Below are 13,033 nucleotides of genomic sequence, written 5' to 3'. Positions count from 1 at the left end.
TGCCTCCCCCTCACTGCTCATCCCAATGGGGTGAGGCCTGGAGCCAGGATGCCTGGGGCAGTGGTTCCCAGGAGTGGAGGATTTCACAGCTCATCCAAAGAAACTGGAGGGTGGGAGAGCGAACAAATCAGGAAAATGTAAATTTCTTTTTGCCAAATAAGGGCATATAGAAAATCTCTTTTCACTATCGTTTGAGGATAGGCTATTTCTACACCAATAAAGCAGAAAGGCCTGGTTCTTTGATAAAAGGGCAATAGCAAGCTGGGGAAAAAAAATTACCCCCGAGGGCGCAATCACACCTCCCTTGCTCTGACTTTCCTTTATGGATAGAGAGAAATTCGACCCCCAATGGCCTGTGTCAGTTGGAACCTCATGGTCTGCCAACCATAGTGGAAGTGACCTTGGCAAAGTTGGAGCCGTTTATCCGTAGCGCTTTGGCTTAGGATGATCTCAATTTCCATGCAACGTTCTCAGAGAGGTGCTCACCCCAAAACTAGCCGGGACAACCTCGGAGGTGGTTGGAGAGGCCTCACCCCTGGGCTCTTCCTCTCCCGTAGTTTTCTTTTGGAGCCCCTGCCCTGCCCCCAATCTAGAGATGATGGGGTCAAACTCAGCAGCAAACTGGCACCTGTGGAAGGAGGACTTTAGAGGCGCCAAGGGCGGGGTCTGCATGGCATCTCTGTTGCCAAGCTGAGCATTAATGGCCAAGTCCCCCATCGCTGAGAAGGAGGTGAAATGGGCATCCCGGCTGGGAGCTGGAGGACCCAGAAGCCCTGCTGGCAGGGCGCTGATAGGATCTGAGCTCTGAGAAGCAAGGCCGGGTCTCTTTGATCTTCCGCCAGGCAGGCTGGGCCTGGACCGGGAGGGGCGGTGCGGCTGTCTTCCGGCCGGCTTTGCACCGCTGCCAGGGGTCCTGTGGGGCCCGGAGTCGGAGAGGCGGCCAGTGTCCTCCTTCACAAATTACCTACTGTTGTTCCAACTGCTTTCCCAAGAGGTGGAAGAGGTCCACATTGACTCCAACACTGAAACGTGCTTGGGGCGGAGGTGTGCCGCCTTAGTTTTCTGCAACGCTATTCAAAGGGCCTAGTGTCTTACAGAAACAGTGACCTGTCGGCGTGGATACGACTCTGGGTGCTAAGGAGATGCCAGTGGATACGACTCTGGGTGCTAAGGAGATGCCACTGAAGAGCCGGCCTTAACTAGGGTCAGGTCAATGGGCTCCGGGTGCAACTTCCCAGACGGAACAGCTGCCTAAGGACCCCAAGACAGAATCCCGTGGCCCACGTGGCCGCCGGAAGTCTCAGTTCCCGGACAGTAGGTTCTAGGCGTCGATCTTAGTTGGGAAAGTCATAGCGGGCTGCAGAACCCACGTGAGTGGCCATGATCCTTCCTCGCCTCGGGCCACCACATGTCATATATTTAAGGTGTTTGATTTGCACATGCAACAGGTAGGCGCTCAATAAATGCGTGAGGCGCGAATGCTTGTGCCTATGTGGGCAGGCGGTCTGGAAAAAGGTCCCTAGTCGGCACAGGGATGGTGAAAGGAGCAGGTGTGCGTGTGTGTCAGGGTCCATCTTCTAGCATCCTCCAGGTTAAGCAAAGGACGCTGTTCACACCAAGGTTCCAAGCCACCCATAGGCTCTACGGGTCTAAGGAACCCCGTTCTCCGCAACTTGGGCGCAAGTTGTGGCTGTCTTGTAGTTAAGGAAGTTGAGTTCCACAGTTTAGTAATGGATTTCAGGTTAGAGAATAGCTCGAGGAGAGCGAGCCCTTTAAGATTATGCCCAGTGAGCCTGTCCTGGTCTTTAGGGAGAGGAGGGCGGGGCCTGAGACGTTAGTCCCACCCACCGCGGCCCCGCCCCGGCGCCCGCTCCGCCCCCGGCTCGCTGCCCGCGGTGCCTTTGATGTTCCGACCCGCCAGCTCCCAAAGCGGCTGTGCCCCGCGCCCTCGCCCCGCGCCCACTGGCCGCTCAGGCGGAGTCAGCGTGCGCTCCGCCCGCCGCGTTCCGGGCTCGGAGCTCCGCACCCTGGGCTCGCTGCCTCCCGGGCCGGCTCCGCGCCCCGCACCCGGCGCCCCAGCGGGCGCAGCGCACCATGCCGCAGCTGGACTCGGGCGGGGGCGGCACGGGAGCAGGAGACGACCTCGGCGCGCCGGACGAGCTCTTGGCCTTCCAAGACGAAGGCGAGGAACAGGACGATAAGAATCGCGACAGCGCCGCGGGCCCCGAGCGGGACCTGGCGGAGCTCAAGTCCTCACTGGTGAATGAGTCTGAAGGCGCGGCCGCAGGCGCCGGGGTCCCGAGTCCCGGCGTCCGAGTCCATGGAGAAGCCGAAGGAGCGCCCGAGGTGAGCCCAACCCGCTCCTCCCCGGAGGACCTCGTCCGTAGTTGGTATCCTGCGGACCCGCCCCCCGCGCCACGGCCCTCGTGGGTCCCATCTCTGGAGCCCCTCCTGTTCCCTCCGCTCCTCATGGCCCCTCTGCTTCGCTCTGCAGGCCCTGGGACGAGAGCACACTTCGCAGAGACTTTTCTCGGACAAACTTCCAGAGTCCCTAGAGGACGGTGAGTTTTGCGCGGCTGGGGATGGCGCTAGAACCCGGGGTGGGGGGAGTGGGGGGCGGGTTTCCCGGGCGTCGCTGAGCTGGAGTCACTTCCGGTGCCCTGACCTTTATAGGAGTAAACAGACCCCCGCCATCTCCGCCTCCCCTCCAGCCCAGGTGACTGACTAATCCTTTGCCTTGAGGAGCAAGCCTTGGCTAAAGTTCCCAAGCAGAAGAGTGGGGTGGGGAGTCAAGTCCCAGCCGCTAAGTGGAGGTCTGGACTCGGGTTCTTTCCTCAAAAACTTGGCATTGCAGATATTCCCACCCGTTTGGAGGTGCTCGGTCCCTGTCAAGTCAAGATCTTGAAGAAGGGGACCCCTTGGCAGTCCCTCCCCCTCTGGAGAAGACAGCCTTCAGCCCTTAGGAGCAGCTGGCTGGGCTGGTGTCTGACCCAGCTGTGGTTTTTCCAGGCCTGAAGGCCCCGGAGTGTGCCAGTGGCATGTACAAAGAGACTGTCTACTCTGCCTTCAATCTGCTCATGCACTACCCACCGGCCTCGGGAACGGGGCAGCATCCGCAGCCTCAGCCCCCGCTGGTAAGTGACCGCGGCAGTCAGGCCCTGTAGTGGAGCTGGCTACCTACTTGCCTCTCTGCAGGTGAAGCTTGGACAAAAAGACTTCTCTGCCCAGATTTGAATTCCTAGGTGCTCTCACCCAGTTCACACCCAGAGGAGTCTGGCCCAAAAGGAGATCTCTGAAGGGGTCGCCGGGGCTCCACTCTTTCTCACTTACTGTTGGCCTTTGTCTTCCCGATTTGCTCGAGCAGGTGCCTGTGTTGGACCATGCTGGGGTTGTGGGGGGGGGGTCTTCTGAAATCTTTTGAGCTAAGCCTGCTCGTTGCCCTTCCCTAGCATGATGTGCATGCTCTGAGCAAGGGCCTTGCGGTTTGCTTTTTCCAGAGAAGCAAGGGAGCTCCGGTGTGAGAAGAACGGGTAGGAGACCTGATCTTTTCTGTTTCCCAGTTTCACTGTGCCCTTACTGGTGGCGTAGAAGCGGTGGCTGAGGATCCTTGCCACACGGTGTGGGTTTTGAGCGGGCTGGTCTCACACACACCGGGAAGGGTTTGCTGAATGCTACAGGTCAGGGTGTTGGTTAGGGGTCAGCTACAGGAATTAGTGTTAGGCTTGGTGACATGGCTGCATTCATCGTGAGCCAGGCCTTTGGCCCTTCGAGGCAGGGGAAGCGTGAAGGGCTGGTTCTGAGCTGGGTAGCAGCCAAATACTGCTTCTGAAAAGTTCTGGGAATCCTGAAAACCCCTGGGATTGCAGACTGTCCTCTGTTGGGAGTTAAGGTGTACCGAAGGCACAGAGGTCTGTTGGATTTAGCCGTGAGCCCAGTGTAGGTTGGAGTCTCAGGCTAGAGGCTTGGATGGCTAGTGGCAGGCCCATGCAGAAGACTTCGGATGACTACAGGAATGGTGGTAGGTGAGAAGACAGACTCATGCTGTTCTCTGAACAAGCTTTGGCTAAGGGAGTCTAGGCCACTTAGCAGAGGGAAACCTGGAACCTGGTAGACTTTAGAAATGGGCCCCGTTCTTCAACTGTAAGCTGTGCACGTTGACCATGCGGTCCGCCTGCCTGTCTTTGTGCTCTGGGATGGCTCGGCAGATGAGGTGCTTCTCGTGGATGTGAAGAGGTGGCTGGGTCCCAACACTGCCACTTAACAGTGCCACTTGCTCCAAATAAAGACTTGGGTCCTGTACAAACAATGTTTAACAAAGATAACCTTTCAAAATCCCCTAATGGGTGTAAATCCATCCGAGGGCCAGTTGACATAACCTACCACTTTGAAGTCACTGGCAGGCATTGTTTGGGCTGGGACTAGGCTCACTGCGGTATCCATGACTAGACAAAAGGCAGAGCCCCCAGAACCTTGCTGGCAAGGCAGACGTCCAGGACTGCACGGCAGCAAAGGGAAAGGGCAGTGTGGTTTGGAGATTTGCTCACAGATTTGACCAGAGCTGCCCGGGGGTGGGAGGGGGTAGTGGTGTGACTATTCAGCTTAAGGGTAAGGGCGATGGGGCTGAGAGGTCCAAGAGCAGGAGAACGGTGGGTTCCCACAGTCAGAACTGCTCACCTGGCTTAGGGCTGTGCGTATTTTGCTTTGGGGTCCTTCTCAAGCTGCAACAGATGGATAACTAATGAGATGCCACCGTCCCCTGCCCGCACCCTTCTCAGCCACTGTCCCCACCTCTGCCTTCTGGTGACACGGGAGTGGGAGAGCAGGCTCTGGTACTGACTTTCCTGGCCATGGCATCAGCTGCTGAGCAGGGCAAGAAACAAAGCAGCAGTGGCTTGTGCTAGAGGGTTAGGGTTAGGGACATAGATGTGCGGGGAATGTAGGGAGACTGTGTGTGTGTGTGTGTGTGTGTGTGTGTGTGTGTGTGTGTGTGTGTGTGTGTGTACACAAGCTCACCCAGAGGATAACTGAGGTTGCCACTCCCCACTGTGACCTGAGTTCTGAGGTGGAACTTGGACCATCAGGTTTGCACAAGTGGGTTTAGCTGCTAAGCCATCTTCCTGCCCCCCAGGGAGTCTCTTCAGCAAACCTGAGAGAAGGCACAGGGAATAAGTCAAAAAAAAAAAAAAAAAAAAAAAAAGCAAACGTAGCAAACTCATGAAGAACTGTGGTGTGGGTGGTTCCAAGTATAGTTTGGTTTTACAAAGCAAAGCTAGCCATCCCGTGTTTGGGGGAAACACATTTGTCACTGACTTGAGGGCTTATGCGTGGTCCTAGGAAAGACACCCTCAGGGATTGGGGATTTAGCTCAGTGGTAGAGCGCTTGCCTAGCAAGCGCAAGGCCCTGGGTTCGGTCCCCAGCTCCGGAAAAAAAAAAAAAAAAAAAAGGAAAGACACCCTCATTTGCTTAACAGGTGAGGAGCACCTTGCGAGGACCTTGGGGGCAAGGAGTCTTTTGTCACAGCTGACCCTTTCCCATACTCCTCTGTAGGAAGACAGACAGTATGCTGCTCCTTCCCTGCCAACTGGCCTTGGATATAGGTCTCCTCTCTCTTTGCCCAGCCTTGCCTGAGGGCATACAGGAGATCAGCAGTTTGCTGAGGTGCCTAAGATCAGTGGTTAGGCCTTCCTAGGTACCAGGGAAAGTCTGCTCCAAGGTCCTCCTTTTCTGTCCTGTAAGTGGAGCAGTGATACAAATGACCCACCATAGCCAACTGCCACAGAACACAGACTTACCCCCAATAGCTTTTTTGGTATTTGGTTTCCTTTATACCTTCTCTGGGAATGGAGGATTGGGGTATCTCCTGTAGGTTTGTAGGCAATTAGTGGCCTAGGCCAATAGCCATGGATGTGGGAGGGTATTTTTGTTGTTTTGTTTTTTCATTCATGTCCGTGCGTGCACTCGTGCATGCAGCTGCATGGGGTAGGGACGTCAGAGAACAACTTGGGGGAGCTGCTTTCCTCCCTCCAGCACGAGTGTCCCAGGGATCAAACTCGGGCTGTCTCATCACGAATGGCAGGAGTTCCCTGTTTGCTTTTTATCTTGTTTCCTCTGATTTGAGACTCAGAGCGGAGCTGGGTAGGGAAGGAGGGGGCTGAGCTGGTGCGCTAGGCTGGGTTCTGGGGGCAGGTGCCGGCGTGAGTGAGCTATTCTTCCGGAAAACTCAGGCAAGTGGCTTTGCATGACAGTGATATCCCACACAGGACTGAGGCAACATGAGTCTTTGGCCTCTACTGTGAGCTCTTGTTGGAGCCTATGACCTGGAAGGCTTAAGAGGCTTTTACCATCTGGATGAATGTCAGATCATCCAGGTGGTAATATCCAGACCAGATAGACAGGACAGCTTAGGGGTTGCAGGTAGTTGAGAATGGGGGAAGGGGGGTGATTGCTGGTGGCTGTGGGGTTTCTTCTGGGGTGATGAGTATGTTTTAAAATGAAATTGGAGTGACTGTTGCACTAATTTACATAGCTACTAAAAGCCATGGATTTAGACACTTTAAAGTGGTGTATTTTGGGTTGGGGATTTAGCTCAGTGGTAGAGCGCTTGCCTAGCAAGCGCAAGGCCCTGGGTTCAGTCCCCAGCTCCGAAAAAAAAAAAAAAGTGGTGTATTTTATGGTATGAGAGTTAGGTCTCAACTTTTTTTTAAGCTGAGGCTTTTGACTGTGGCAGAGACCACATTTCCCTGTCCCTAGTCTCCATAGCGCTCTGGTACTTGGATATGTGTTCCAGTTTGGAGATTGAAGGGAGACACAGGGCTCAAGCTTGGGCACCTTGCTGTTACATTCCCTTCTGTGTTCCTGGGTTGAGGTCCAGGCTGAAAGCCACACAGTGAACCCTTAAGGGAGCAGGAGAGAGGGGTTAAGCAGAACTCCTGGGAGCCAAGGAGGAGACTGTTGCTGCCTTCCCCCACAGAGAGGGTTTGCTACAAGTCTTAATGGTAGCTGGCACCAGTCTAGCATAGTGAAGCTTCTGAGAGGGAGTTTGGCTCCAGGGTGCTATGTGACTATAAGCAGGGTTATCCCTGGAAATGCCCATCTAGTTTAGAAGGCCCATCTATGGGTGTGCTAGACAGGGCCCCAGCATGGGCCATGAGGGATTCCAGTGAGCTGCTGGTTTCAACTGATGAAGACAAAGACAGGCCCAGCCTCCACCGGGGCCTCCCTCTGGACAGCGATGTGTCCAGATACTTCGCAGACCTTCCGACTCTTCACTTTGTCATGCCACCCTCCCAAGATCCACATAGCTGCTGTCTTCCGGATGGCAGCAGATGCCTTCCTCTCCCTCCCCGACCCACCCCTTAACCCACAGGCACAAAGTAGTGAAAGAGTTCCTTAGAAACTTGAGTCAGGGTCGGATGATGTCTCTTGCCTCAAAACACGAGGGCTGCCACTGCTCTTGGAGGAAAGTCAAAGCTGTCGGCCACAGCTTTAGTGCTGGGGCTCCCCATCTTCTCCCTACCCCTCAAAGCAGCCAGCACCATGTGTTGAATGTAATTTAAAAAACATGGAGCTCCTTCTCAAGAGCTCTGCCGGAGCTCCCTCAGCCTCTCTCGGCTAGCTCCACCAAGCCGTCATCGACCGCCCTGGCTGTGCCCTTTCTCCTGCCCAACTTAGTTGCCGTGGATGGAAAACACCAGACAGCCTTAATATTTTAAAACTAGCCAGATAACTCAGTGGCTGGGTAAAGGATACCCTGCCCCATCCTCTCTCCTTGGCCTCCGCCCATGATGGAGGCTACAAACTATCAGTGCCCCCAAGACCTACATGTCTGCTGCTTCCTCTGCTCCACCACCACCTGCGCTGACTCTCTCTCATCCCCTTCCCTTCCTCCCGGGACCCAGAAGTCCCACCTTTTCCCCTTTGCCCAGGGATTGGCTTCTGCCTCCTTTATTGACACAATCAAGAACCACTTAGGGAACCAATACCTCCCCCTACAACCATGTCCTTGTGGGATTTACCCCTAGGAGACCCCCCCCCCCATCCCCTTACTTCAGACTTCTACACCAGTGTCCTCAGCTCTTCACACGAATACCACCTCATTCCTCAGTCAGGACTTATTTGCACTCTAGGAGTCTGGTCTTCCAGACTGACTGGTCTTCCTCAGGCCTTGGAGGCCATGCTCGCCCTGACGGCTCATTAGACCAGGGCAGGGGGTGCCACTGTCCAGGGCACTTACTGTACCCTTCTTTTAATGTCTCCTGATTTCCCCTCTGGACTATGGACTGGCAAGCACCCTTCTAGAAGTAGAGTGTGGGCTTGCAACTTTGCCAGAGAGGTGCCAGGGAGGTTGGCAGTTAGTAGGGGCCTGCATTGGCTGTGGTTGGTCTTGGCTCTCCTGAGGCCAGGAGTGGCTCATGGGCCCTCAGATGGTTTCCCGTCTAAATGGCTTTGCTTTGGGCCAGAGTGATCTGAATATCTGAACGCTGCAGGTCTAGGGCTCAGGCTGCCAGGCTCCTACCTGACTTCCGCCCTGTCCCCAGGGGTCTTTGGGTAAGGTGTGTTATTCCTAAAAGTCACCCCCACCCAATGCCCACAACCATAAAGGTTATATGAAGCCCTTATACCGAGTGTGAGGAAATCAGGTTTTGTAAGGAAAACGGAGATCTGGAGTGTTTGGCTGCCGAGCCATCCGCAGACCTTTCCCGGCACTGCATCTAGAGGCTCCCAGTTTGTAGGACTCTGACTAAGCACAGCCCAGGCATGGATCTCCTTCTGGTTCTTTACCTCGGTGACCATTCGAATGGTTGTCTTGGATACAACATCCAGAGTAATTCTGGGACCCGGAAGTGGTGCAGCCCCCGGTCACTCACTAGGTTTTGAGCCTATGACTGTTCCCCAGCTGGTACAAAGCTGCCTCCTGGACTGAAGGGATATTTGTCTGCGTTGCTCTGCACTCAGAGGGTGAGCAGCGGGGCTTGAAGTTCCTGGGAACTGCGTTTCCCTGAAGCTTTGGAGGGCTGTGAGGGATTGGTGTAGCATTTGGACTATGCTGCCTCTCCTCTGTTCCCAGCTAGGAATCTCTAAGGGTGGCTTTCCCTTCACTGCCTTTCACTGTTGGCAGGGTCAGGGAGCCTGCCTTTCAGACGCCTGCTTAGAGCTGGGCCTTCCAGCGTCACCCTGCCCAGGGAGGCGCTACAGCTGCAGGTCTGCTTCTGACTCCTTTGGAAGGACAGGATGAGCTAGCTCGCTAGGGGAGAGACTATCCTCAGGCTCCAAGGTCAGCACAAAGCCACTAGGACCCGGTGTTCTGTCCCAGCTCTGCCAGTTGCTCTGAGCATGGGTTTGGGCAGTCACAGGAGGGCGTATGGCGGGGGTGGGGTGGGAAGGCGGGGGAGGTGCACTCTGTAGAGACCACAACCCTCCCCTGCCCCTGAAAGCAGCAGGGTTGAGCTGACTGTAAAGTATCCTAGGGCTGCCAGTTCAAAGTCTTCTAACTGCTGGGGTTAGATTAGGTCAGGGTGGGCCCAGAGCCTGCGGGGCAGAGGTAGGGGAGCAGCTACAGTTCCTCTGAACCTCCTCAGGTCTGCTGTGGTCCCAGCGATACAGAGTCACACCCCCTCACACCTTGTGACTGGTGTTTCCTGCCACTGTGTACAAACAAGGCTGTGTTGGAGGAAACAGGTGTCTTATCAGGTCACAGGAGTGTCACCATCCCCCAACTGTACAGTGCTCAGATTCTTGAGGAACACCCTTCTGCATCTGCAGGTGGGGAGGGTCCTGCCTCCGCATGAGGAGGAAAAGCATTTAGTCTGGAAGGTCCAGCCTCTGCTATAGATACAGATGGACAGCCCTGGGACCCTCTGAAGCAAGGATAGGAGGGTTCTGCTCTCGGGGCGTAAGATATCACATGTGAAGTCTGAAGCTGAGCAGAAGCTACACTGGAGGCCTGGGACTGGGACAGGGCAACTGTACCTCAGGCTGGGCCAGGGTCCCCTAGTAGCAGTGCCTGCTAGAACCTTGGCTCCACACTCTATTTTTGAGCCACATGGACGGGAGGTTACTACTGCCCACTGGAACTCTGTCCTTGGAAAGACAAAGAACTGTTCCCCGAGAGCCCCAGCTCCTCACCAACATGCCGCTCAGCTGGACAAAATGCATACGAGTGAAGAGGCTGTGGGGGCAGCTGGTGAGGCTTCCTGAGAGAAGCCTCTACAGGGGCGAGTGGGAGGACGTCCTGGGTGGGGCGCAGTAAAACCGAGGAGAGAGGCCAAGATGGTCTTGTTTCACATTACCTGCACAGACCCAACCCTAAGGTCCCTGAGGAATGTGAGATGAGGCAGGGGCAGTGCTGCCAGGAAGGGTCTGTTGTGTGACCTTGGAGCCCAGGCCTCACTAATTCCAGAGCTGGGGAAGGTGGTGGGCATATGCATTGGTTGGCAGTCTTGGCAGGCAGGGCGGTGCCCACCACAGATGGTTTGGGTTGGACATGGAGGCGGAGGACCATGGCAGACAGAGCTGGCAGCTGGGCAGGGTGGACACCGTGGGAGTGGCAGGGTGATTGGAGGAATGTGAAGAGACCATGGGAGGGGTGAGCTCTGGGTGGGAAGAAGTGAGGGGCCGACATAAGGCTGGAGGACCTCCAAGGTGAGCACTGCTGTCATTCACACCATCGGTGAGCCGGTCAAGGTGGAGAAGGACCTCTGATCCGTCCATCTAGCAAGGCTCAGAGGGCCCAGGGACTTAAGGTCTCTGAACCTGGAACATTCTCTGCTGCCTCTTTCAGGCAGTTTGTGGCCTCTCCTCACGTACTGGCTCTGGTGGTGCACACTTTTATCACAGGGCTTGGGAGGCAGAGGCAGGTGGATGGATATGAGTTGAAGGCCAGCCTGGTCTACATAGTTCTAGGTCAGCCAGGACTAAATAATGCAACCTCAGAAAATCCAAAGCAAAACAAAACAAAAAACAGAGACCAAAACCCACAACTACAAACCACCTCAAAACAAAACAAAACAAAACAAAACAAAAGTCTCTAAAGAGACGATGCAGGGCTGGGGGTGCGGCCCAGTTGCCAGAACCTAGTCAGCAAGCACAAAGCCCTGGAGTTGATCTCTGAGTTCAAGACCAGCCTAGACCCTGTCTAAAAAACAATTACAAACGTGGCTTGAGCAGGACTGTCTCGGACTGAAAGCTTTCTTTAGCCGGGGTGGGCTCATCTTCTGCTCTATTGTACTTTCTGTTTGGTCGGTTTTGGTGGTACTGGGGGTTGAACTGTGCCGGTGGGCACTCCTTTTCTCTCCCACTCACTTGGTGAAGTCCTGTGGAAGAGCAGTCAGTGCTCTAACTGCTGCACCATCTTTCCAGCCCTCCTGCTTGTACTTTCTGAGGTAAGATCTCAAGTTGTTCCCAAGCTGGCCTTGAACCCACCCTGCGGCACTTGCAGCTCTTGAGCGCCTCTTGTTTCAGCCTCCTAGGCAGGAGGGATTTCAGGCTTGTGCCACCCAAGCTTGGCAGGGTTTGCTCTTGTCAGAGGTTTTGCACCCATCCACTGCCATGGCTCCATTTGGTACCCAGGCCCTCGGGATGGAGGGCGTATGTCACTTGCTGGGGGCCTTTGCCTCAGCAGAGCTGGGAAGGGTGTGAGCTTGGGTCTCTCCTGCCAGGAGGCTGCTCTTGTGGCCTGTCCCACCCATGGAGACTGCCTCCCTGGACTGTACCCAGATTCTGCCTTAGAGCCAGAGCCAACCGGGTGACACAGCCTTCCCTCGAGGCCCTGACTCTACAGCCAGAACTCCCTGGAGATCAGAAGAAGCAGACGCGCTGTCAAATAAATACGCTTCCTCCTCAACCCCTCACCCCCCATTAAAACAGCCACCTCCCTCTCCCAGGACAGGGAAGCTGTCTGGGCCCCACACTGTCTGCTTCCAGATGACGTGTATATAGCAGAGACTCCAGGCCCGGGTGGGCAGGTCCAGGCCCTAGGGAACAATGAGTGTGGGCTCAGGATGTACATGGTTGGTGCTGCCCAAACCCCACTGAGTGTAAGCAGGCCTACCTGGGGGCCAGTGGTGGTGGATCACTCCTGGAAAGGCAGGGGGTTGTGGTGGCCTGTTGACCTCTCTGGGTCTCAGTGTCCTCTCCTCAATGGGTGGGAATCCTGACCCCAGCAGGATTCTTGAGGTTCAGATAGGTATAAACTGGAAAGGTCTGCTAATCTCGTGGGACCTTAGGTAGTAGGGGTCATGGAGAGGGAAGGACAGGTGATGGGAACCCAAAATGGAGACGCTGAGTAACTCTGACTTGTCTCTGGTGTCAGGGGCCCAGCCTCCTGGCCTGCTGGGCCGCCATCTGAAACGCATTACTGATGCTTTGTAAACTCCAGTCATTCAGCCACATGAAAGCCTCAGACCTAAAAATAGCTGCTCCCAGAGGACGCCCCGCACTGGTGGGGCTCAGCTGACCTCTGCGCACAAACCCTCCTCCATGCCACCTCCTTTGCCCAGCAGACCCGAAGGGCAGGGCCGCGCATACCCACCCGCCCGCCCACTGTGGGCAGCACTGCCTGAGGCTGCTCTATCTAGACATGGCTCTTACTCTACTGGCCAAGGCTTCATGCCCCAGGGCCTTACCTGAGGCGGACTGTCTGGAACAGGAGAAAGACTGCTGGAGGGTGTGGTGCTGACCCTTCCCTAGGCTTGTCCTGGCCCAGAATCTGTGGGAGGCCCCATGAGCAGCAAGTGGAACCGTCAAAAGGGCACCGAGGCTCAGCCGAGCACTGACCTGGTCACTGTCTAGTGTGGGGCAGGAGGGTCACTGGCTGAGGTGCTGGGGAGGAAGGGTGGTCCTGTCTGATGATGGGCTGGCTGGGTGGAGAGCTAGAAGGGCCTCCAGGTTGCCAGTGCTGACTCCTTGCCCTGCTTTCTGTGGGTTCCCTCTCCCTATGGTCTCTGTGACCAACTGCAAACCACTCTTTTCTCTAAAAATAAACATGCTTATGGGATTGGGGGAAGCTTTGTAGCTATCAAAGGAAATAATAGG

At 55.5% G+C, this 13,033-nt stretch overlaps 1 protein-coding gene across 1 annotated transcript in view; it reads left to right on the top strand.

The window, feature by feature from the left end:
• Window positions 1-1,903: 1,903 nt before the first annotated feature.
• Window positions 1,904-13,033, top strand: part of Tcf7 (transcription factor 7) — a 29,917-nt gene continuing 18,787 nt past the window's right edge. Inside the window, exons 1-3 of the mRNA NM_001427430.1 lie at window positions 1,904-2,346; window positions 2,495-2,561; window positions 3,010-3,134. Coding sequence (NP_001414359.1) covers window positions 2,095-2,346; window positions 2,495-2,561; window positions 3,010-3,134 — 444 coding nt within the window. The 5' untranslated portion in view covers window positions 1,904-2,094. The remainder of the gene's footprint in view (window positions 2,347-2,494; window positions 2,562-3,009; window positions 3,135-13,033) is intronic.

Source organism: Rattus norvegicus, chromosome 10 (genome assembly GCF_036323735.1).
Source record: "Rattus norvegicus strain BN/NHsdMcwi chromosome 10, GRCr8, whole genome shotgun sequence".
Classification (NCBI taxonomy): domain Eukaryota; kingdom Metazoa; phylum Chordata; class Mammalia; order Rodentia; family Muridae; genus Rattus; species Rattus norvegicus.
Note: the sequence above shows the minus strand (reverse complement) of the source record. Positions and strands in the feature narration are given on the sequence as shown.